The sequence below is a fragment of the Sabethes cyaneus genome, chromosome 3 (genome assembly GCF_943734655.1).
Source record: "Sabethes cyaneus chromosome 3, idSabCyanKW18_F2, whole genome shotgun sequence".
In the NCBI taxonomy this organism is placed as follows: domain Eukaryota; kingdom Metazoa; phylum Arthropoda; class Insecta; order Diptera; family Culicidae; genus Sabethes; species Sabethes cyaneus.
The window spans coordinates 91,681,350-91,704,212 of NC_071355.1; the positions used below are offsets into that span (position 1 = coordinate 91,681,350).

The following is a 22,863-nucleotide window of genomic DNA, read 5'->3' on the forward strand; positions in this document are numbered from 1 at the left end:
GAATTGGCCTTCACGCAGGCATTACATTTTGTAGCTGAAGTCCCGTAGCTTGCAAATTCGCATAAAACTGACGCTCCAGAGAACACTAATCCTCTCGGTGGCCCTTTACGGACATGAATCATGGACGCTAAAACAAGCTGATCGACGAATGCTTGGGGTTTTAGCGTAAAATTTTGCAAAATCCAAAATGGAGTGTAGCGCAGACGCATGAACCACGAGCTGTATTAAGAATGCAAATATGCTGTTATAATGCAGATAATACAGTATGGCAACCTGCGCTGGCTGGTCACGTGTCAAGAATGCCCGACGAAAGAGTAGCCAAAATTATTTTAAGCAGAGAATCAAGAAGAGGCCGTAGACTTCGGAGTAGACATCGCACTGATAGATGTGTGCTATCGAGGATGATGCACGTTCAGATGGTGTTCGAGAGGTTTGAAGAAATGTAGCCTAGGATTGAGTACTGGAGGACCATAATTCATTCGGCGAAGGATCGATAACAGACCGTCTCCACTGAAGTAAATTAAGTATGGAGCTTAAGCCGACAGTTCAATATTTATAAGTAGCCAACAATTGCGGATGAAATAATAATTCTACTTTTAAATACTCAGAATTGAAGCTGGTAATATTTTCGGAGCTTGAACCCCAACAGCTCAAATTAAATGATTTCATGAATGGGGCCCCTGCAATTGAACATTCGTGATTCGTAGAAAAAGTTCAATTGAAAGAGAAATTTTGGTTCAAGGTTCAGGGCCCCAACAGTCCCATTTGAAGCTGAATTTTCGATCATCAAATCGTTTGATTTCATAAATCATGGGGCCAACGCAATTGAACATTCGTGAGTCATAGAAAAAGTTTAATTGAAATAGAAATTTAGGTTTAAAGTTCGGGGCCCCAACAGTCCCATTTGAAGCTGAATTTTCAATCATCAAATCGGTTGATTTCATCAATCATGGGCCCCCAGCAATTGAACATTCGTGAGTCGTAGAAAGAGTTTAACTGAAATAAAAATTTTGGAAAATCTCATTTTGTGTAACGACGAAATTTTTACTGGGACCCACCGGGCATTTGCCTGGTGCCCATGTCCGCCAGTCCGGCAGAACAAAGGGATGAAATCAGAGATCTTCATTGTCGACGATTACCCGCCATGGTTTATATCTGTCGCCAGCACAGGTTCTCATCTACAGCTCGGATGTCGTTGGCTAAACTGCGTTGCCATGAGTCTCCGGGTCTGTCTCTTCTAAGCCGTCCTTGCAGATTCCAGTCGAGTGCTTCCCTGCAAATCTTGTTCGCACCTTTCCTCAATGTGTGTCCGATCTACTTCCACCTACGTTCACGAACTTCTGTTGCTATCGGCCATTGATGACATTGACGATGGAGTTCCTCATTGGATATCCAGTTGTCAGGCCACCAGACAATGAATGATATATCGCAGCCGCAGGTACTGGTTAATAAATACTTGCAGCATACAGCAGCAGTACGGATTTAGCGTTTAAATTGAAAATTCGGGGTTTCGTATGACGAGCTGTGATAAAATGCAGCCCTGTCTCACGCCAGCAGTAACCCTTATAGGGTCATATAAGACACCGTTGTGTAAAACCTTACACAACCCCCCCCGCTGAGCCTCGATGAGATGGACTAGCTTATCTGGAACTCCTCTACCATTACCATTACCAATGGTAAAGTCGGTCGAACGCCTTTTCGAAATCAACGAATCCCAGCCGAAGAAAGCCCTGGAATTCGTTGATCTGTTCCAATATAATGCGGAGCGTTATAATATGGTCCACATGATCGGTCAGCACAGAATTCAGCTAGCTAGCGCCGGAGAGTAGCGTCGATCTTTCCCTGGATCCAGTTGAGGATTACCTTACGGAGTAGTTTGAGAGTAATACGGAGTAACGTGTTGTCACGCCAGTTACCGCATTCAGTTAGGACTCTTTTTTAGTGCCTTTGACCAATATGCCCTGCATCCAGTCCACCAGAAAAGTTGCGGTTTCATCTGGGCTGGCAAAGATGAGTCAGCTTTGAGCATCTCGGCTGAAATGCAGACTATCCCTGGAACTCTGTAGGGCTTCTTACTTTTTATGACTGCTTCAATAGTACTTTTGATGGCGCCTCAAAGTTGAAGCGATTAATGTGATGAACTATTGGTGTCATGCGCTGCTGATTTTGTTGATCTATGACATTTAACGCTCGAAAGAGTTGTTGAAAATGTTCAGTTCATCGTTTAAGCTGTTCTCTACGGTCATTCAGATACTGATCAGCTCTGTCCATCTTAGTTTACATCCTGGCACCACAAAGGTGGTTAGAAATATCATACAACAAACACCACCATTGACAGCGGTTTCTCTTTTTCGAATATGGAGTTAGTCCAGGCTGTCTTGTCCCGCTTACAAACTCGTTTAACAGCCTTCTCCAGTTTGGCGTATAGTTGACGGGCAGCTGTCTTAGTTCGCGCTCTCTCAATGTCGGCTTCCACCTCTTTCCGCTCGTCGATCATCCTCCAAGTTTCATCCGACGAAATCCACAGGCATTCTTGATGCCAGTCCAATGCTAATCGACTGTTCCATCAGGTGGCAACTCTGAGACTCGGGATTCAAGTTGTTCGATAAAGGTTCTTTACCCGCCGGGATTCTCCAATCGGCGGACGTCGTAACAATAACAATAACAAGGTGGTGGTCGGATAAAATGTCTGTGTTGAGCTTGTTTCGTACATCAACAAGAATTCTTTTCCACTTTCGGCTGATGCGGATGTGGTGGAATTGGTTTTCTGTTCGACCGTCGTGAGAAACTCACGTGACCTTATGCGTTGGTCTATGGGGAAAGAACTATCCACCAAAGGCCCTTTTGGTTATTACAAGACTCTGTAAACAGCTCTCCGTTTTCTCTCATCTCTCCTAGGCCGTGGCATCTTGTGACCATTGGCGTAGCTTGCAAATTTTCCTGGGAACATTCCCAGCCAACAGTTTCAAACGCAAAACTAGTATAAGCGCCATTGTTGTCGTTATCGTCAGCAGCATAAAGCCAAGGTGGCTTGTGCTGTTTCAAGCAGTCGTCTCCATTCAACTCGATCTTGGGCCACTCGTCGCCAATTTTCTAGTTGTCTCAGAAGTCACAAATCACTTTCGACCTGGTCAAGCCATCCTACATGCTGAGCATCCCTTTTCCTGGTGCCGGTGGAGTTATTGAAGAGAGATATTTTCGTCGCATTGTTGTCCGGCATGCTTACGACGTGTCCAAGCCACTATAGCCTATTGCCAGATGTATTGGACTTTTACCGATTGGAATCTCTCTGAGTAATGCCTGATTCATACATCTACGCCATATGATTCATAAGCCTCCGCCACTCTCCGCTTCGCTTTCGTACACAGCACTTTCCGTGAGAAGCATCATGGCTTTAAGTTCATAAAGAACTACCAGTCTAATAAGGGTTTTATACATTGTTAGCTTCGTACGTCGGCGTAAGCTTCTTGATTGTAGCGTTTTGCAAACTGCAAAGTAGGCACGATTTCCCGCCTGAATGCACCGCTGAATCTCCTCACTAGTGGTGTTGTCCACAGTCACCAGCGATCCCAAATACACGAACTCTACCACTTCTAGTTCGTCGCCGTCACCCAGTAAACCATTTGGTATACCATTTGTGTATATCTCGATTGCAACTGAGAAATACGACATCATATCTAAACGAAAAAGTTATATTTCACGCTAGATAAGAGTATATGTGTACCAAAGTGGAGGCAATATACGTGCGAAAATTTTGAAGGTTATTTTTAATTCTATCTTGCATTTTATACAGTGGTTTTTATAACACGCAAATTAATACTGCTGTATATATGATTAAGATATAACTTAATATTGCAATCATCTGTACTGCTTTATGGTTCACAGTTATGAGTTGTATATGAGGATGCGCACGACTGCAAAACAACTTATTGTTCACTTTGCTTAGACATACTCTAATCATTATACTATTGCAATGTAAAATTGACATGAAAATGATTTAATGTGAACTTTCTATTACGATCTTCTGTTATCTAGGCAAAGGTTAACCAACGTAGAGGGAACACATTTGCTTCTTTTCAACCTCTTCCTTGCATGTATTTGGACTTTGACACATTTATCGTTAGCAAAAACCTCCTAGACTCCGCTGTGAGTCTGGTGTAGATTTTATTCATTTATTTATTTATGTACTTTTTCAAGGGGGCTTTCAACCGGTAGTTGGTTCGCCCCAATGGTGTAAATTTACCTCCAACGTCGCGAAATTCAAAGTCATCTGCAAAGCTTAGTAGTTGACTACCGTTCGTGCCTCTTGTTTCGATACCCGCTCGTTGGATCACCCCCTCAGGAGCGATGTCTAATAGCATGCAGGATAAACCGTCACCTTGTCTCAACCCTTGCCGTGTCTCGAATGGACTCGAGAGTGTCCCCGAGATGCGCATGAGCTATATCCAAAGTAGTTCTGATCAGTCATGGCACGTTAACCGGAAAACCGTGCTCGTGGATTATCTGTCATAACTGGTCTCGACCGACTGTATCAAATGTTGATGTAAAATCAGTAAATATGTGATGCGTGGTTATGTTGTACTCTCGATATTTGTGCAAGATCTGTCTGATGGTAAAAATATGGTCCGTAATTGCGCGAGCTACCATGAAGCTTGTCTAGTAATTTCCGACGAAACCATGTGCTATCCCTATCGGTGCTTGTAAGCGGCGTTTACTCGATAGTTGCAGTAGTCGAACTGATCATCGTTTCACAGTGTTTGTTTTCGAGTTCGAATTTTTTCGGGATTTTTTCAACCACATTATTGAACTGGCTGTAGAAACTCTTTTACAGTAAGGTATCTATTCCGTGTGCTGACTATCTGACGACAATCTAACAAGCCAGTCATCGTAGGTTCGAATCTCAACTAAAGGCATTGGCGGAACTAGCGCTCATTGCCCCCGGCATTTTTTTTCGATCTTTTTATTTCGTCGGCATTTTAAAATTGAATGCACATTAATGCATGGGATCTTATAACTGTGATGCATATAAAATTACTCTTAAGTTTTTATTACCCAAAGTTATCTAACTATAGTTTGTTTTTCTCAAATTTGAATAATCTGGTTGATTTGTTTAGAGGGAGCTAAATCACTCCAAGGGGGGCAGGTCCCCTCCCCCTAGTTACGCCAATGACTAAAGGAGAGGTTGTAAGTGTCAATGGAATTATAGCACTACGTTAGCGAAGATGGAAAATGTAAGTAGAAAGACTGGAAAAAGTTTCAAAGTTTGTCGCTAAGAAGTATGGTACGGGAGGGTATTTTCAGCAGGTTTCTAAATTCAGGCTATTTGCCTTTTCTTTCGTCAATAAAAATACTTTACCGACATACAATTTTAATATGTCATAACTGTTTACTCAAGACTGTACGTAGTCTACTATTTTTTATTCAAAGAACGTCAGAACCGCCTGTTCTTCCACTAGAACTAGGCCATAGGCCGAAAAAATAGATGCCATCGCTTAATGGGCCGAAAATACCCTCCCGTGCCCCAGGTGCTGAATCTTATGAAGGACATTTTCAAGAAGGCGCGCCAGCTTGCATACACTCAATAGATAGCAAAATTGGGAACATTGAACAGTTGTATTAATTTTTATCTCAATATCTAAATGTCTGAAAATTGAAAAGGTATCTAACATTTTTGTTTTATTTTTACTAAAAACTGGTTGCGTCCATACTTTCTTGGACAGTCTTTATTGGGCTTATAGCAAATATAAACTAAGTATATGCAGACTACCACATAATTTTTCCCATTTCACAAAATGTCTTTACAAACAAATGAGCAATCTTCATTTTTTGTGCCATAACGATATAATTTGTATAACAGTTTCCTTTTTCTAATTAAGATTGAAGCTTTGGGCATCTTTACGATATGGTTAAACTAAAGGATTGGTTTTCTACGGAAACTCAATCTTTTAGGGAATTACTCTATTCAATCTAGCAGTACACATACCATGGTTGAACGTAACAGCGATGTCCAAACATGACTGCGACAAGCAATTGCTGCAAACTATTCGCAGATATGCCTAACTTTTTACTATCTTTTTATGGCCACTCTTTCATCTAGGTTGATTAAAGTAATAAAAATCGTAAAGACCTCTAGCACCAGTCAGCAACGATAACAACAAAGTTGGTTTTCATCGTTCCGGCATCTCCTTATCGAGGCGGTCGCCTTTTCGGAGAGTCATTTAGCTTCATCAACAACAACGTATAGCTAGCTATTCGTCATGTTTTGCTCCCGGTCCCAGGGACCGGAAATATCGGACTTCTTTCTCCACAGCCACCCCTAACTGGTCCGATTATTATTAGCCATCCTACTGAACCGTCCTGGTGCCTGGTGCAATCCGCAGTTTAGCCGTTCGTCAATACTGTGTGTCAGCTTCGACATAAAATTATTTTCACTCTTACCATACAACTGCGCCAGCATTCATCTAGTGTGTGTACGCCAAAGGACATTGTGATTGTGGATGCTGGGTAGCGCCTTATGGATACAAAGGCAAGATCTTTGAATTAGTTATTTGTATCCATTTGTACCGCATGTCACTAAAGCATACATCAGTAATCAAAAACATAGCCCTCTAGTTTCATATCTCATCAACATAATGGGGTAGCCATAGTCGTTGTTTTTAATTAAATTAAACAATCCGCTCATTTGGCTGATGCTGTATGGTAAATGATGGCTTGGGTCGCAGAAAGCAATGACGTAGTGACGCAGTTCGGCATCTGAACAGACTAACTTCCGCTTAATTCTGGGGCAAACCAATAAGGATTAAACTCGATTACTGATTTGCAACGAAATATTTTACTCTGCAATCAGAAATGCGCTATAATAATAACTACTTAGTAGAATATTTAATTTTTCTTAGTCAAAAATCAACAATTTTCTTAAAAGTATCTCGTTTTGTTGTCATGTATGTACAAAATACAATCGATACTAAGTTACTTTATAAACGCTTGAAATTTTTATTTTATTTTACAGTACTATTAAAACTATTCGAATAAAAAATAACAACAGGAAGTCCTTTTTATCTCGTTAGTGGATAATGTGTTTATCCATTCCAAAATTGAACAAAGTAAAAACATTTTGAGAGCAAATATTTCTGTTCAACATGTAGTTGTGTTCGATTCCATACAAACAATATAGTACGAAAATAATTTGTGTTCTAGCAATTTCCTGTTGCATAAAAATGAATTAAACTATCGATAGATCAGTTAATATTGCTGAGTATTCAGCTATTCCAATTTCCAAGCACAAATGTGCCATCTCCCTGTCGTGTTTGTAATATTCATTCCAATTGAATCATTTTAATTGTATTTTTATGCATATATCTTAGGTGTTGCAGGTTTTTTTTTCAGGCCAAAAACTCGTTTGCGATTGTTTTTGCCGTGCCGTCTGCACTATACATGCAGCAAATTTACGATCCACGTTAAAGCAATAAAAAAGGATTTTGCTCCTATTTGGCGCGATGTTGGAATGTACGTGGGGGGGGAATGAAAACAACCTTCACGTGGAAGCTACTTGCATATTACCTGTTTGACCACCGACGGGTGTCTCTGTGTATTGATCCAGAGGGAGGCGGGCCGATCTATCGGAATACATACATTGAACGACCTATCTATCTACCCCAACTCAAAAGCATGATGATGCGCCGAGCATTCTTTATTACGTTGCTGGCAGAAAGGACACTGCGATATTGCATCCACCTACTATGGTGTCTGTCGGATTCATCTTTTGGGAATAAATGGCTGTGTTTGATATCGAGAGCGAAAAAAAAGGTGCCACGAAATTAATTGATTGATTGCTTCGCTCGAATTGCTTTATCGTTCGATGTGATGCAATTGGTTTGCGTTGCTACTCGTGTTTTTATGATTGAAAAGATAGAGCAGAGTTTTTTTTCACAGCAAAGCCTTTTAGGCCGGCTTCAACCGGACTCGATGACGCTTTTAAGAGCAAATATTCGGACAAAAAATTTGAATCGCTTCTGCGCCTTTGATGCCTTATGAAAATAAGAAATAAAGTAACGAACCCATAGCTATGGCAGCGTGAAAAAGGCAATTAAAAATAAAACATCACACAAAAACATGTCGCCACATTAAACTTTTGTTCATTTCTCTTTTCCGTTGAACAGTGCGTTATATTTTATTGAATTTTACCGAGGGGAGCGTGGGTGGTCTTTATGTTTTCTTCACTTGTGCCAGTGGCACCTTGCGGCCACCACATCTTGATCTTGTAATAGTAAGTAATTAAACATGATTTTCCTTTGTTTCAAGGCACTCTTGTTGTATTAAAGGCGCTTGTGACATTTGTTTATTCTTAAACAATAACTTTCTGGTTGTGTACATTAAATTGGTCAACCCGGGTACGTCAAGAGTCATTGGTTATACGTAATTAACTTTGTTGTGTTTCGTAATAATTTGGAGTTGCAACTAATTAGTACTTCGTGTTGATGATGATGACTTCGTGATGATGAACATAACATAATTATTCATAACTTAGAGTGGAACACAGGTAATATTAGCAAACTATTTAGCCTAAACAGGGTTTCAAAGTTCGCGATCAAAAATACTCGGAAATAAAACGCTTGTAAAAAATGTCCCGCATAAACCAACTCAAACAAAAAATCGCATCAACTTTCTATTTTGAAGGTATATAAACTAATCATTTACAATGTATTGAAAGGTTATTATGCGTTGGATAAGTTTTGATTACGAAAATAATATTATTCGAAACTTTGTACTTTTCGAACTTCACTGGGGTGAGATTGTGCCAAGCCATAATGATCGATCCAATTTGTGGATTTCACATACACAACAAAAATACGTCAGTATACACGAGTACACTCACATTCTTAGTATTGAGCAAAATATTTTGACAGATTAGATTGCATCATCCATTTTGGAGCAAACAGCATCATAGGTCTGCTAAATAATTTAAACTAATTTTTACTTTTTCTCTGGAAATTTTAGATACTTTGAATAAATACTCTAATATATAAGACGAATATATTATACCGTGTATAAACTGCCAGTTTTAAGGAGGGGGAGGGGGGTGGGATAGGCCACATGTTCTGCGGCCGCGGGTTCTCGAATGAAGTAATGGTTACTTTTGTTAAATGATCAAATAGGTATGCCCCCTTAAGATACACCCATTCATATATCTCCTCCTTGTTAACCCTAGAAACGCTACTGGCTATATAAAGGCTGTCCATTGACTACGAACTCATTTTTAGTTATTTCAGACCTCTCCGGGTTATTTTCGTTCATACTTTTTGTATGATGCGTTGTTTTTGGCCAACCTCCTCCTCCTAATAGTCCACTTAGGTCATGGACGGCCCCATGTTAACTACTTTATACTGATATTTATGTGTATTATTTATAAACATGCGAATGTTCACTGTTTAGGTTTTTAGCCTAACTTTATGTTTTTGGCACAATGTCACCCCCTAGAAGGGTGTCAAAGTTCATGCACTTCCAGTAAAATTAGGTTTCATTGTAACAAAACCATCTCTACGGTAGTTGTTAATTGAACAATTTATTATATATTGACAGGTTTGAAATCAACTTTGTTCCTAAATTGTGTGCATACTGAGCTAAAGATCAAAAATATATGCTATTTTGGCACAATCTCACCCCGGATGACGGTACTCGGTTTTCCTGTGCCGTGGGTTTGTGTCAGTCTTGGTACTACCGTCTAGCATTGTCCGTTCGCCAAGATATTGAAAAACTTTAGCCTCCCCAATATGTTGTTTACTGTGAAATTGGAGTTACTGTAAGTGTTGACTCTCATTAACTTGGTCTTTGAGACGTTGAATGTACGACTGCCTTGAAGCTTGCTTTGTTGTCGGTCAAATCGAGCTGATTTCGTGGCCCCATTGTTTCAAAGGGCTCTAGAGTAAGCTAGGTGCTTTGGTTGACTATTAATGGCGAAAATTAAGATCACGTCCATAACGATGAGGAACAGTAAGGGTGAAAGTATGCACTCCAGCAGTAACGCTTAATGGGGTTGAACAAGACGCCGTCGTACCGTACTTGGCACGTACACGCTTTGGTGAGCTGGATTAGCTCCTCCAGGACTTCGCACAGGGCCCACATTCAGATGCGCACATTTCTTAGGCACTTTTGTCAAAATGGTCTGCATCTAACCCACCAGAAATATCATAGTTTCCCAGATGTTGCTGATACTGCATACGATTGATTGCTGCTTCAGGTTCAGCTAACGATGGCGTCACGAAGTTGACGCTACAGAGACTGTAGATTACAGAGGCGGCGAGACACTCAAAATCCACTAAATTTTGAAACAAAACGGAGAGTACCATCATAAATGAAAGTAACTCTCCGCTTTCGTTCAAAATTTAGCGGTTTTTGAATGTCTCGGCGCCTCTGTAATCTACAGTCTCTGTAGTTGACGCGGATGATACGACGTATTGTGGGCGTAACGTGCTGCTGGTTTTGTTGTCTTGCGATAGTTGAGGCTCGGAGGAGGCGCTCAATGTATTGAGCCTAATAAATTAGCTGCACCGTATGATCGGTCTGTAATTGGCCAACTCTGTTCTTGAGTCTTGAGCGGCATTTTTGCATTGGTTTTAGTGGTACGAGACAGCGAGAAGTATTGTTTATTACTTGGATGTCTGAGCCTCTGGCGATACCCCGTACTCTCTCATCAAGTAGGGAGTTGACCTTTTTTTTAACGAGTAGGGAAATCTGCTCAGCACCTTAGAAGATACGGTACTATCAGACACCTGATAAGACAACTCAGGGACTGGGGTTTGGTATCCCGACCCCCCTAATGGGGCGTGAGGACCCAGACCCACTAAAACCTTACTCGAGTCTCCAGCCTCAATCCCCCCTGGCACCAGCTTATCGGTATTACTTCAGGGAGGGGCTATTGTGCTTAACGCACCCTCTTAGATAACTACTGGACTGGGTAGTTAGGCTATTTACTCGCCGTTGATCCCTCCGTGTGGCTCTCCAGCGGTTATGTAGCTCAAGTACAATCTGGGTAGCAGCCGCATTGACCGCTCCCCAGACGTCCGAGCTAGAACACATCCTTTGGACTAAGTTGTCCCGAGTACTGTCCTGTCCGCTCACTGCCTGTATGTTGCTTCTCGCGTCCACGAAACGAGGGCATATAAAGAAAACATGTTCTGCAGTTTCTTCAACATCCACGCATTCGGGACACGCGGGGGACTCCGCATGCCCAAACTTGTGCAGATACTGTCTAAAACAACCATGCCCTGACAGAATCTGTGTCAGGTGGAAGTTGACTTCACCGTGGCGCCTGTCGACCCACCCGGATACTTCCGGAATAAGTCGGTGTGTCCACCGGCCCTTTGTGGAATCAGACCATGCCCGCTGCCATATGGTCATCGAGACCGATCTTGTGGTACTCCGTATGCCTCTAGTTCCACGTGGGTTGAAGCACTCAAAGTCTTCGCTGATGATGATGCAAATAAGCATCATACCCGCTAAGACGCAGATTGCGTCATATGAAACTGTGCGATACGCACTCTCCACTCTCAAGCACATGAGACGATAGGTACTTTTCAGCTTACCTAGGTAGCGCTTGGTTCCTAACGCCGATGACCACACCGGTCCGCCATACCTAAGTATGGACTGGATCACGTTGGGTAACAGCCTTCGCTTGCTGCCATATACCGCAGAGCTATTAGACATCATACGAGACAATGCCGGAGTTGACGAAATAGTAGAGTCCCCGACGCTGATATTTGCTTGCTGCACTGACTTGTGGTTGTTCACCATGATAACCTCCGTTTTATGATGCGCTAGCTCCAGTTTCCTGGAGCGCATCCAATCTTCGACACAATGCTTATAGAGTGGGCAGCCGTCAACTGAACCTCTCTGATAGATTCACCGTAGACTTCCAAGGTGATATCGTCCGCAAAGCCGACAATCACCACCAATACCGGGAACTTTAGCTACAACTCCTCGTCATACATGACGTTCCACAACACCGGGCCCAGTATGGAACCTAGCGGAACCCCTGCCGTGATTGGAACGCACGTCTGACCCTCCTCCGTGTTGTAGCATAGCACCCGATTCTGGAAATAATTTTCCAGAATCCTGTACAGCGACACCGGCACTTGGACGTTCCGAAGCGAGTTAGCTATGGAGTCCAAACTAGCGCTATTAAACGCATTTCTCACGTCGAGCGTGACAACTGCGCAATAGCGGATACTCGTCCTCTTACATGGGATTGCCATCTAGTGACAGACAAGATGGCAACCACCGAAGATTTTCCTTTACGAAAGCCGAATTGGTTCCTTGACAGACCGTTTGTACCCTCCGTGTACTGTCTGTTAAGGATAACTCTCTCCAGCACCTTGCCGGCAATATCGACCAGACAGATCGGTCTGTATGACGAGGGGACACCCGGAGGTTTTTCCGGCTTCGGCAATAGGACCAGGTTCTGTCGCTTCCATCTATCCGGGAAGTGGCCATCTTCCAGGCATCTACTCATTGCTGCTCCGAATAATTTGGGAGTCTCCAAAATAGCCGCTTTAATGGCCAAATTCGGGATTCCGTCTGGTCCCGGTGCCTTGCTCATCTTTAGGGATTTTGTGATCTCGATGGGTTCCTCGTTCGTAACCGTCGCTTCCTCCCCAACCTCTAAGCCGCCGTCGCCCACGTTACTTTGGATGTTCGGCATGGAGGCCGGCCATCCTATGCTATGGTCTGAGATACTGGAACGTCGGCCGTGGGACGACTCAGCGGCCTGAGGCCAGGGTCTTGGCTCATGGCGTGGAAAGAGCGTCGATGATTCACTCCAGCATCGCTGGCGATCGCTCTGCGGGCGCCATCACGCCCTCGGTCTTTGCCATTACGACCCTGCAGGCATCACCCCACGGGTTCGCATTGGCACTAGCATATAACCTTTCAAAGCAGGATCGTTTACTACCATCTATCCCACGCTTAAGCGCTGCGCGTACAGCAATAAGTGCTACTCGACATTCAGCCCTACCTTCGTCCGAATGAGTTCTTTGCATAATTCTCCTCGCACGAAAGCACGCTCCGCGGAGTTCCGCAATTTCAACTGTCCACCAGTAAGCCGGTGACCTCCTATACCTAGGTCAGGACTTCACACGCTCGCGACAGTACCTCAATCAAATGATCAGCGTTCGGATCGGGCATACCGCGATCACCGCACTCTCTTCGGATCGCTTTCACAAATACTTCGAGATCGAAGTATGGTGTCTTCCATCCACGGGTGGTTGGAGTGTCGGTTCTACTCGCCGCCTGCTGCCTGGTTATCTGACCGACACCATAGTCCTGATGGTCACTATGAGTGTAGTCATTGTCTACCCTCCAGTCTCCTATCAGACCAGGACTGCTGAAAGTCACGTCGATGATATACTCCGCACCGTTCCTAGTGAAGGTACATGTGTCGCCGACGTTGGCCAGATCTACGTTAAGCTTTGCCAGAGCCTCAAGCAGAATTCGACCGCTATGGTTCGTGTGACGACTTCCTCACTCTACCGCCCAAGCCTTAAAGTCGCCCGCCACAACCACCGGCCTTAAACCAGTCAGTACAACTGATACTCGGTCTATCATCCGCGTAAATTGCTCGATAGACCAACTCGGCGGAGCATAACAGCTGCAGTAGAACACTCCACCCACTTTGGCAACCGCAAATCCTTCGTCTGCAGTTGACACAACCTCCTGAACCGGGAATCTGCTTGTCGTCCATATAGCCACCGTCCCAGATCTATCTGAGACCCAGTTGCCGTTTTCGGCAGGGACGCGATATGGATCCGAGATTATGGCAATGTCCATTGCTGACTCAGAAACTGCTTGGTGTAACAGCTGCTGAGCCGTGCTACAATGGTACAGGTTGAGTTGTGTCACTTGCACTACGAACGTGGCTTAGTCGGAGGCACACCGGCCGGGCACCTTGGACCTACCGTTACGTGCTTTGCGTCCCGTTTACCGCTACAGATCAGGCACTTGGGAGGCCCCGCGCAGTCCCTTGCTTTATGGCCAGCACTGCCACATCTCCTGCACAACTGGCTCCTATCTGGCCCCTTGCAGTTCCAGGCTTTATGTCCGTGCTCGAAGCACCGGACGCAAGTTTCCGACTGCTTGAGTACGCTCAGTGGGCATACCGACCACCCCACTTTTAGCCTAGCAGCTTTCAGGGCTTCGTTTCCGTCAGTCAGCGGAAGTCGTATGGTGGCTACCTGTGTCCCGGCCGGACCCTTGCGTAGGCGAACCGCCTCGGTTACCACCATCAGTTCACTTTACTCTTTGAGAGCTTTTACGACCTCGCACACTTTGGTGATCTCATCCAGGTTCTTAAGCTGGAGAGTGGACTTCTGGTGCGAGAGCACGTACCTGCACTCCGTCCCCGAGCACTCCTTCCGCTATGGACTTGTATGCGGAACTCTTCTTGGTGGCGTCCTTCTTTAACTCGAGGATCATATCGCCTTTGCGTAAGCCGCGGATGCTCCGCATGTCCGCGCGCAGATCCTTGAGTGGGGCGTCTTCTCTCATGGCCTTCAGAGCCTCCGAGTATTTCAACCCGTCGGTTTTCAGGATAAGAGCGTCGCCCTTCTTCGCTCGCTTCCTGCCACTAATCCCACTAGTTGAGGAGAAAGAAAAGTCCGCCATGATGCGGTAAGGTCGGATTACTGTGGAGGGTGCCCTGGTATGGTATGGCGCTGAATGTGCGTTATATACTGAGGACGCCAAATAACGCGAAATCGAGTGTAAGACTTCTGGCAAGGGTTTTGTAGATCGTTATTATTGCGTAAGGGTCGGCGTCGTCGTTGCATGTGCATCAGAAGCACGAATAGCAACGGTCTAAAGTTACTGCCTTGTGGTATATAATAAGACTGGCAAAGATATTGAATTTGTGTGTTTGTAGCCCCAGTATTTCGAACTTCGGAATCCGATATGGACATGTTCGAGCTTTTGCCAGCTATATTTATTTTGCTTAACTAAATCGTTCGCCGCCTTCCAACTTTCTTTCGTACTTACCACCAGTATTGGAGCAAACATGGTTGAATGTTTGCCAACAGAAATAACTCGGTACCATCGTTTTAAAAGGCACTACCGTTTCAATTCTCATTCGGTTTGAGTTCATTCCGTATTTATGACTTCGTCTAAGAGAGTAGTGTAATAAATAATGCTTCATTATTGATTACCATTTCTTTGGAAATACAAAAAGCACCGAAAGTAATACATGAACCGCCGGTATGAACAAGAAGTTTTTGTAGTTGTATATAACATCATTTTATTGTATCTACATTAATTATAATTAAAGTTTGGTCAACGATTGTCACAATTTGTCTGTTTTATCATTCCAAGTCTCGAAAAATAATCGCGAGTTGTTGCAATTGCAATACGTCTACAATTGATCGACAGGATTCCCCAGATCTATCTCGTTAGCATCCATAGCACAAACATGCACTGTTTCTGCTCTGGTGCGTTTGCATTTGTTTTTTGTTGTTGTTGTTTTTGTCTCTCGAACACCACAATAAATCTCTTCTTTCGAGTTTTTATAATCTCGTTATTTATGACTCCGCTTTTCCGCTTTGCTTCGCCCGGGCGATGGATTGCACTCAATGAGCAAACACTCTAACTATACCGAAGCGAAGGGAAAAGCTCAAAATCTGGTTTCGCAGCCTCCGATACACTCCGCTAATGCTCTGTTTCAAACGACGGTGCCTTGTTTATTTCTCATTTAGCTCACGGCCAAGTCCTTTTCCAATTCGCTCAAGCAACCTAATTTTAGCTGCAATAATAAAGCACTTAAAAATCATTATTTCGTCGTGTTCCTGTGCACACTCTGTGGTCTGCATTCGCTTCTGCCGCGGCGCGGGTTGCTCGAAGGTCAGGAAGGAATTCTAAATTAAAGCTGCTTTGTAATCGGATTAAAATCTGTGATGATAATGATGATGGCTGCGATAAAGATGACGCCTCACGGTGGCAGTTTGCCTTGTCTGGTCGGAGTTGTATTGCTACAGCAGGCCGCTTTTTAGAAACGGTGTCATCTGGTCTTCCGGCTACGCCTGGAGTGCCAAAACTGTTGTATCCGGCAGTGGGAGTTGTGGTTGATGTTCTCCTATTTGACTAGAATAATTATTGTAAATGTACGATTATTATCCGCATAAAAATAGTTTTCAAATTTCATTTGACCAAAATGTTTGTTCAAAAATTAACAAATGGCAACACTGCACACTATTTATCCAACATACGGAATCAACGAGCTCATCAACAAGCGAAAAGAATGATACTGTTTATTCTTGGGCGCGTTTCGCTGGCACTTTATGCGCGTAATTAAACGCCCATAATGAGGCCATAAAAAGCCGTTGCGTTTGTGTACCGAGCGCGTGATCCTTACTGCTGTGCCGCATTATCCTCACTGATGCGATGCTGCTGCCGGTGTGGCATTTTTCTTGCTGGGAGAAAACGTTTCACATCTCGGTGGGGCCGCCTGTTGGCCGCTCCGGAATTGCTGCTTGGGCGACGATAATTACAGTTTCTTGATACCGTTTGACAAGCAGAACAGCCATTCAACTGCAATTAACGAATGTTAACTGATTTTATCTTTTGGTTTGTTTCAGGTGTGGTTCCAAAACCGGCGTACCAAATGGCGCAAGAAGCATGCGGCCGAAATGGCCACCGCCAAACGGAAACAGGAGGAGCTGGGCGACGGCGACGGAGACTGTAGCGAACCGATGGATTCCGACTCGGAGAGCTTGGACCTGGTGGACACCGGAAGCAGTAGTCGGAAACGCTGCCGAATGGAGGACGAAATGCGACATTAGTATTATAGGGTTGGCGAGTAAATTGTTGAGTTTAATATTAAATGTATCATGGTCGTATGTTAGCCTTTTTGTGTCATATGCCCAAGTATGCACCAGCAATTCTAGTTTTGGTCAAACAAAAATAATACACAGTTTTTTCTTTTGGAAGATAATTGCTTTAATTCGAATATGTTGCATTGCAGAGGCGCCATGATACAGAGAAGCACACTATTGATCTGCCGAATGCACTGTATAAAGTAAAAATTTCATTATACCGAGTAAAACTAATAAATAAAACGTATTTTTGACGAGTCTAAAAATTGAAAGTTGAAAATAAAGAACAAAAATCGAATTTACTATACATTAATTTAAATAATGATAATTTAGATGAGAATACGTTTGAGCATGAAACGTGAAAAATCGAGAAAAAGTGTGATTGAGATGTGAAAATTGTGATCTATAGTAACTATCATTGTACTTAGAGTGTAATTTTTTTTTTTCGAATGCTAACACGGTTGACGAAAGTGAGAATGCCGCGGAGCAGGCCTGCTTGCATATTCAATAATAGTGAAAAGACATTACATTCCAGTTTCAGTTAAGTAAAAAATTATTTATTGAACACTGAATATTTCTGTATAGGCAAACAATTTGTTGCGTAAGATGTAACAAGAGTTATGTATAATAAAAATGATTTCACGATATAGTGTGGCTGAACGACTTTAGACACAATAAGCGATGTGAAATGTTTGAATTCTCAGTATTTAAATAAATTTCCTTATGTCATAGTAACTGATATCCAATTATTAGTACTTTATGATAAAATCAAAAACTAACGCAAACCATCTGTAAAACTTGTATAAGTTTAATAAAGAAAAGAGGAAAATGAAATCAGTCGAGGTTGTTTCGTTACTGTCGATGTGGCGCGCAAAAACGCGTGTTAAGGCGTATGACCAGACACGTGCTGATGACACTCCATCCGAGTTCAGAGATTTTATGATAAATTGATGGACATCATGCACCCTCCTTCCTTCTCGTAAGTAATATTCCGCATCACGTGGTACACCAATCGACAGCAGGATCTTCTTCATATTGGCTGTCGACAGAACCGAGTAATCGATTTACCATATGCAAAAGGAATGGGAAATGGTAAACAATAAGGTAACAGCACGAGAACTATGTGTTTAGAGCAGAGGGCTATGTCTGCATATGTAATCAATTTGTGAGCTCAATATTTAGCTATATGGTTGTGTTGTTGACCGTGTTTTAAATATTCCGACACACTTTTACTGTTTCGTAAAATAATTTACAGTTTTAATAAATGACTTAACCCATTTCCTCCCAGCGTTGCGAAAACGCAACGCACTTTCATTCGTTTCTAGAGAAGGTCCGGTTTAAAATATCAACTTGGACCCTGGGAAACAAACAAAGATTGGAAAAAAATCTAATCGACCTGTTTTTGCTCAAAGGTCAGATGTAACATAATTACAGCTGTGAAAACAACAGGTTTTGATATTTTTCAGACAGTTAAGGAAAAATACTCATAAAACTCGATTTTACCTCTATAAACGCCAGACATATTAATGAGTGTTAGTAAGAATCGGTTGCTTGCCAAAAAAAACTTTGTTTAATAATTTTGATTATTTGTGTAATTTTAAGATAGGTTTGAAGCTTTGCGTTGCGAAAACGCAAAGCTAGGAAGAAACGATATTCAAAATTTGCAACGGGAATGTTTGGTTTCGTTCGTTCGCAGCAGTGTTTCATTTGGTGTCGTTGCTTTTTAGTAAACAAATGAATGTAAATTTTATCTTTCGTTTCTTCAAAATATCCTGGAAATATTATAAAAGTATACATAACGTAGAATTCGCAGCTTCAAGCACTGATGGCAAATAGAGCAGCCGTTGTGATAAGAGCGTAATAAAATTGTTAAAGTACATTTGCCCCAGGAATATCTGGAGGAATAGGAATAGGAACGAGGCCTTCCCTCGAAAACCCGTGCCGAGAATCGCGGCTAACACATGCTGACAGACGAACAACGTCACGTGCAGTACCTTGCAAGTCGTAAGGGCCGGCATAGTGTCGTCGCCCTGAAAGTAAAAACGAGTTAGATTTAAACTTCTCGCTCGGTGGTAATTCTGCAATAGATGTAGGAAGGGCACAATATGTGTCGATAACCCAACCAAAACGCGTCGCTATCTTGAGAAGTGGATTTTGCGGTCTCCTTTTGTCCAGCGCCTCTATGGTTCAAAGGTACAAGTACCAGCGAACCACATGCCCTGGCGGGTGTTGTGGGTTCGAATCCGGTTATAATCTCAGATTACAGCTTGGTTCGACTCATGCACCTTCCAGCATTGGACAAAAGGTAGGAGTCAAAATGACTACTTGTCAAGCATAGCTACCAATATCCCCCTCCCCCTCCTTTCCGCTCTTCCCCTCCTTTACCAAAAATTTTCATTTTCTTTCCGCTACCGTACCTTCATCAATTGTAGAACCATCGTTTCAAAAAATATTAATATATATGGGTATGTTTTGTCGACTGTGAAATTTTATATTTATTTTTATCGGCTGTCAGTCTTGATAAATCAGAACAGATTTTGTACTTTCTCCGACGTTTCGACTATATTTTGTAGTCTTTATCAAGGATTTCTACGATACATTGGGTGTTAGATTTAATATATATGTATGTCCGCATTTGGGGGGCTCTGTAGTCGCAAGGTTACCGAGTCTGCTTTGACAAGCGAATAGTCGTGGATTCGAATCTTAGTAAAATCAGGCCATTCGATGTCAAAGTGGCTTTAGCATAGGTTTATTCTCTGGCCCCTCATCACCCTTCCTTCATGCTGAGTTCTACATTATCCTGAAGACGCTTCTTATGGTTAGTATACTGGTATGAGGACCTAATGAGGTAATGGTTTTGAACCTCAGGAGGACTCACCAGTGCTAACTATAACGAGGCGAAACAGGTTTGGTATAGTAGGACATGCATCGAAGCATGGGTAAAACCCTCAACACATAAGCACGCATAAAAAAATATATAAGCTTATCGTTTACTCAATAACGATAAAGCACAGAAATGCAGTGCAGAATACAGCATACACCCAGGCAACAGTTGTGGTCAAAGTGATAAGCCCATACAAAAAAAAAAATAACCGCATTTCAAGGTCAAGACTAAAAACTTGAGATTAGTCTACAAATTTGCTGCCCGTTTGTGTTGAAGATTTATTTGTGCAACTCTAACTATTTGACTAGCAGAGTATATGCACAAACAATTTCCAACACAGATCAGACAGCAAATTGTAAGCGAAGCCAATTATGTTGGCCAGAACGCACTTGGCGAAGAACCCATAAGGAAAATTGGGCAGGACTTCTATGTTGTTCCCACGAAACGCAAGGGACAACAAAGACCGACCGTACCAGAGCCCCGTATGGCACAGTAGGGACAAGATGCCCAATGCACTCCGTTCGCGACTGGCATGTTTTCACCCCTCCAGTCATTCAGCCATCGGCACGGAGTTAGACGTTGACTTAGGGGCTCATGATTTGCCGATTCTCACGGCAGTATCAGGTCCCGTGGCTCAATTTTTGCCCAAACGTACAATTCGGCACCAACCGCCAAAGGGCATAACTGCAGATTATGTAAACAGAACCCTCTCCCAGTGTGCCCAGACCCCGCAGCCACGCCCTCCGAAAACCCGGCACCGAACTGCATGATTAGGTAGCCGGAAACCACACGGCGAGTGTTTCACCTTCTTTGTCTGCGTACGACAACCAAGTTTGCGCACCACTTTGGCTGCCGTACCCCAGCTGGCACCTCGTGGAGGTAGAGATAGGAGTTAGAAAACAGAGGTGATATATTTGCACATGTTCACTCATTTGCCTGCCTAGATGATTGACCAAACTCGTGACTTTAGTCATGACCTTGAAATGCGGTCAGGCATATATTAATATTTTTTTGAAACGATGAATTCTACAATTGATGAAGGGACGCTAAGGGAAAGTAATGAAGAAGGATTTTTTTTCCGGGAATGAAGGGGAAGGGTGGAAAGGAAGGGGGGGGGGGGGTAATAGGTAGCTATGCTTAACAAGTTGTCGTTGTGACTCCTATCTTTTTGTCCAATGCTGGAAGGTGCATGGGTCGAACCAAGCTGTAATCAGAGATTATAACCGGATTTGAACCCACAACACCTGCCTACTGCCTAGATGTCCTAACACACGATGCATTAGGTTCGTTACGCCCGAATTCAGTACGATAAAAGCGGTTGGTTCTTTGCGACGCACGGAAATTCAATACCAACAATACTTTCGGAGAGCCCTCCTCGTTTTTAGCAGTTTGGCCACAAATAGTGCCTGTTCTATTTTACGCCGACGTTCCCGATGTTCCTAGTCCCAGCAAACGACAGCGATGAGGATACGGCGGCATGTTATAGGGTCACGGAAGGGCAGATTGCGCAGAGCCAGTCGTTTAATTTTTTTCTGTGCTCGTTCATTCCGGAGATTCCAGTAGAGCTGGTGCGGAGTCCAGATTTGACATGCATCCTCGAGAAACGGACAAACTGTCACGAATCGTCAAGCAGTTCAATTAGCACAAATATGTCCAAAAGTAATTGAAGACGATGACAATCCTCGATGCAACGAATCGTCATGTATATTTCAAGATCATCAGCATATGGCAGTCTACAACCAGTGCCAAGGGCAGAGCCAACGTGTTTAAAGAACAAAATAAATAAAAGTGGTCTCAAGTTACTGCTTTGGGGTACACCACATTCATTTGTGAATGGGAACCATAGTTTTGACCCGACTTTTCCTATCGGACAAATACGAGCGTAGCCATGTGACGAACTGTTACGAAGCCTAGACGTAAGATTTTGTCGAGCAGTAGGCGGTGATTGATGCGGTCAAATACGACTTTTAAATCGATGTATATCACATCTACTTGTTATGAAGTCAAACTTCTCGGAATAATTCTGGATAAAACAGATTATGCTGTTAAGAAAGTATCCCGTTGGAATCAAATACAGGGTTGTAGACTAAACAGTTGAACAGTTTATCTACATAAGTCTTAGAGTAACTAAAAAACTACTCAACTTAACTTGTAGTGAACACAATCACGTGAGTCCCAACTGCACGCTCATTATCATATAAAGAACAATCGGATGATACCGAAGCCTTAGCAAAGCAAAGCCTTGGGCTTAACGTGTTGCTAAGACTTGACCCTTATTTATCGACAGCCTTCGCGGCCGTCTGTTAGGGTACAGGACAGTGACGGAGCTAGCTAGCTACAATCCTACTAACTCTATTTAGCAGCGTCGCCTAGCCGAGATTCGAGTATACGACGATTGACTTGTTAAACCAGCATCGTACCTCGAAGCTAGCTGAGCGGGCCTGCCGCTTTTATACCGAAGCCAACCGCTTTTGTAACTCCAAACTTGAAAGTTTAGCGCTTCTGCTCTGTAATTGCGGGGTTCTTGCTTTATCTAGGCATAATTTCTATGAAAGTTTCCTTCCTTGAGCCCAAATCATAATGGGTAATTGATTTTATTAACCTTGTAGTACCGAATTGGGGCACAAGATTACGTTTGATACCAAAATTGAAACTAGATAAGTTATCTTGGCTAAAATTGCTATAAATGTAAAGGGTCTAGCCGGTTTTCCATACAAAAAATGGCCCCCGAACCTAATCAAACAATGCAATGATTCAAGCAAAGTGCTTGACCTGAGGGGCATTTTGGCAAATTTTCAGATCATTAGACGCCATCTTGAATCAGTAATGGCGGCTAGAGTGAATTTCATTTTTCGCAGTTTACTCCGAAACCAATTATCATAAAAATTTGAAAAAAATCCCAGGATGTTATACTCACTGCAGGACATATTTCCATTGTTTTTTGGAAATTTTCCGATGCGAATATGACAGTAAAGAAAATCGAAAAAGTTTTTAAGAGCATTTTTTTCAGTGTTCCAAAGATGGCGCCGCTTATTTTTTTCTGTCAAAAAATTGTTCAATCAAATGTATCAATAATAGGTTTTTTTTAGATTTTTAGAAAATGTGGATGGCGGTCAAATCTTGTTTTGA

At 42.9% G+C, this 22,863-nt stretch overlaps 1 protein-coding gene across 1 annotated transcript in view; it reads left to right on the top strand.

Annotated features, from left to right (window-relative positions):
* Nucleotides 1-16,817, top strand: part of LOC128739877 (homeobox protein 10) — a 122,435-nt gene extending 105,618 nt beyond the window's left edge. The window contains exon 6 of the mRNA XM_053835379.1: nt 16,614-16,817. Coding sequence (XP_053691354.1) covers nt 16,614-16,817 — 204 coding nt within the window. The remainder of the gene's footprint in view (nt 1-16,613) is intronic.
* Nucleotides 16,818-22,863: the final 6,046 nt, after the last annotated feature.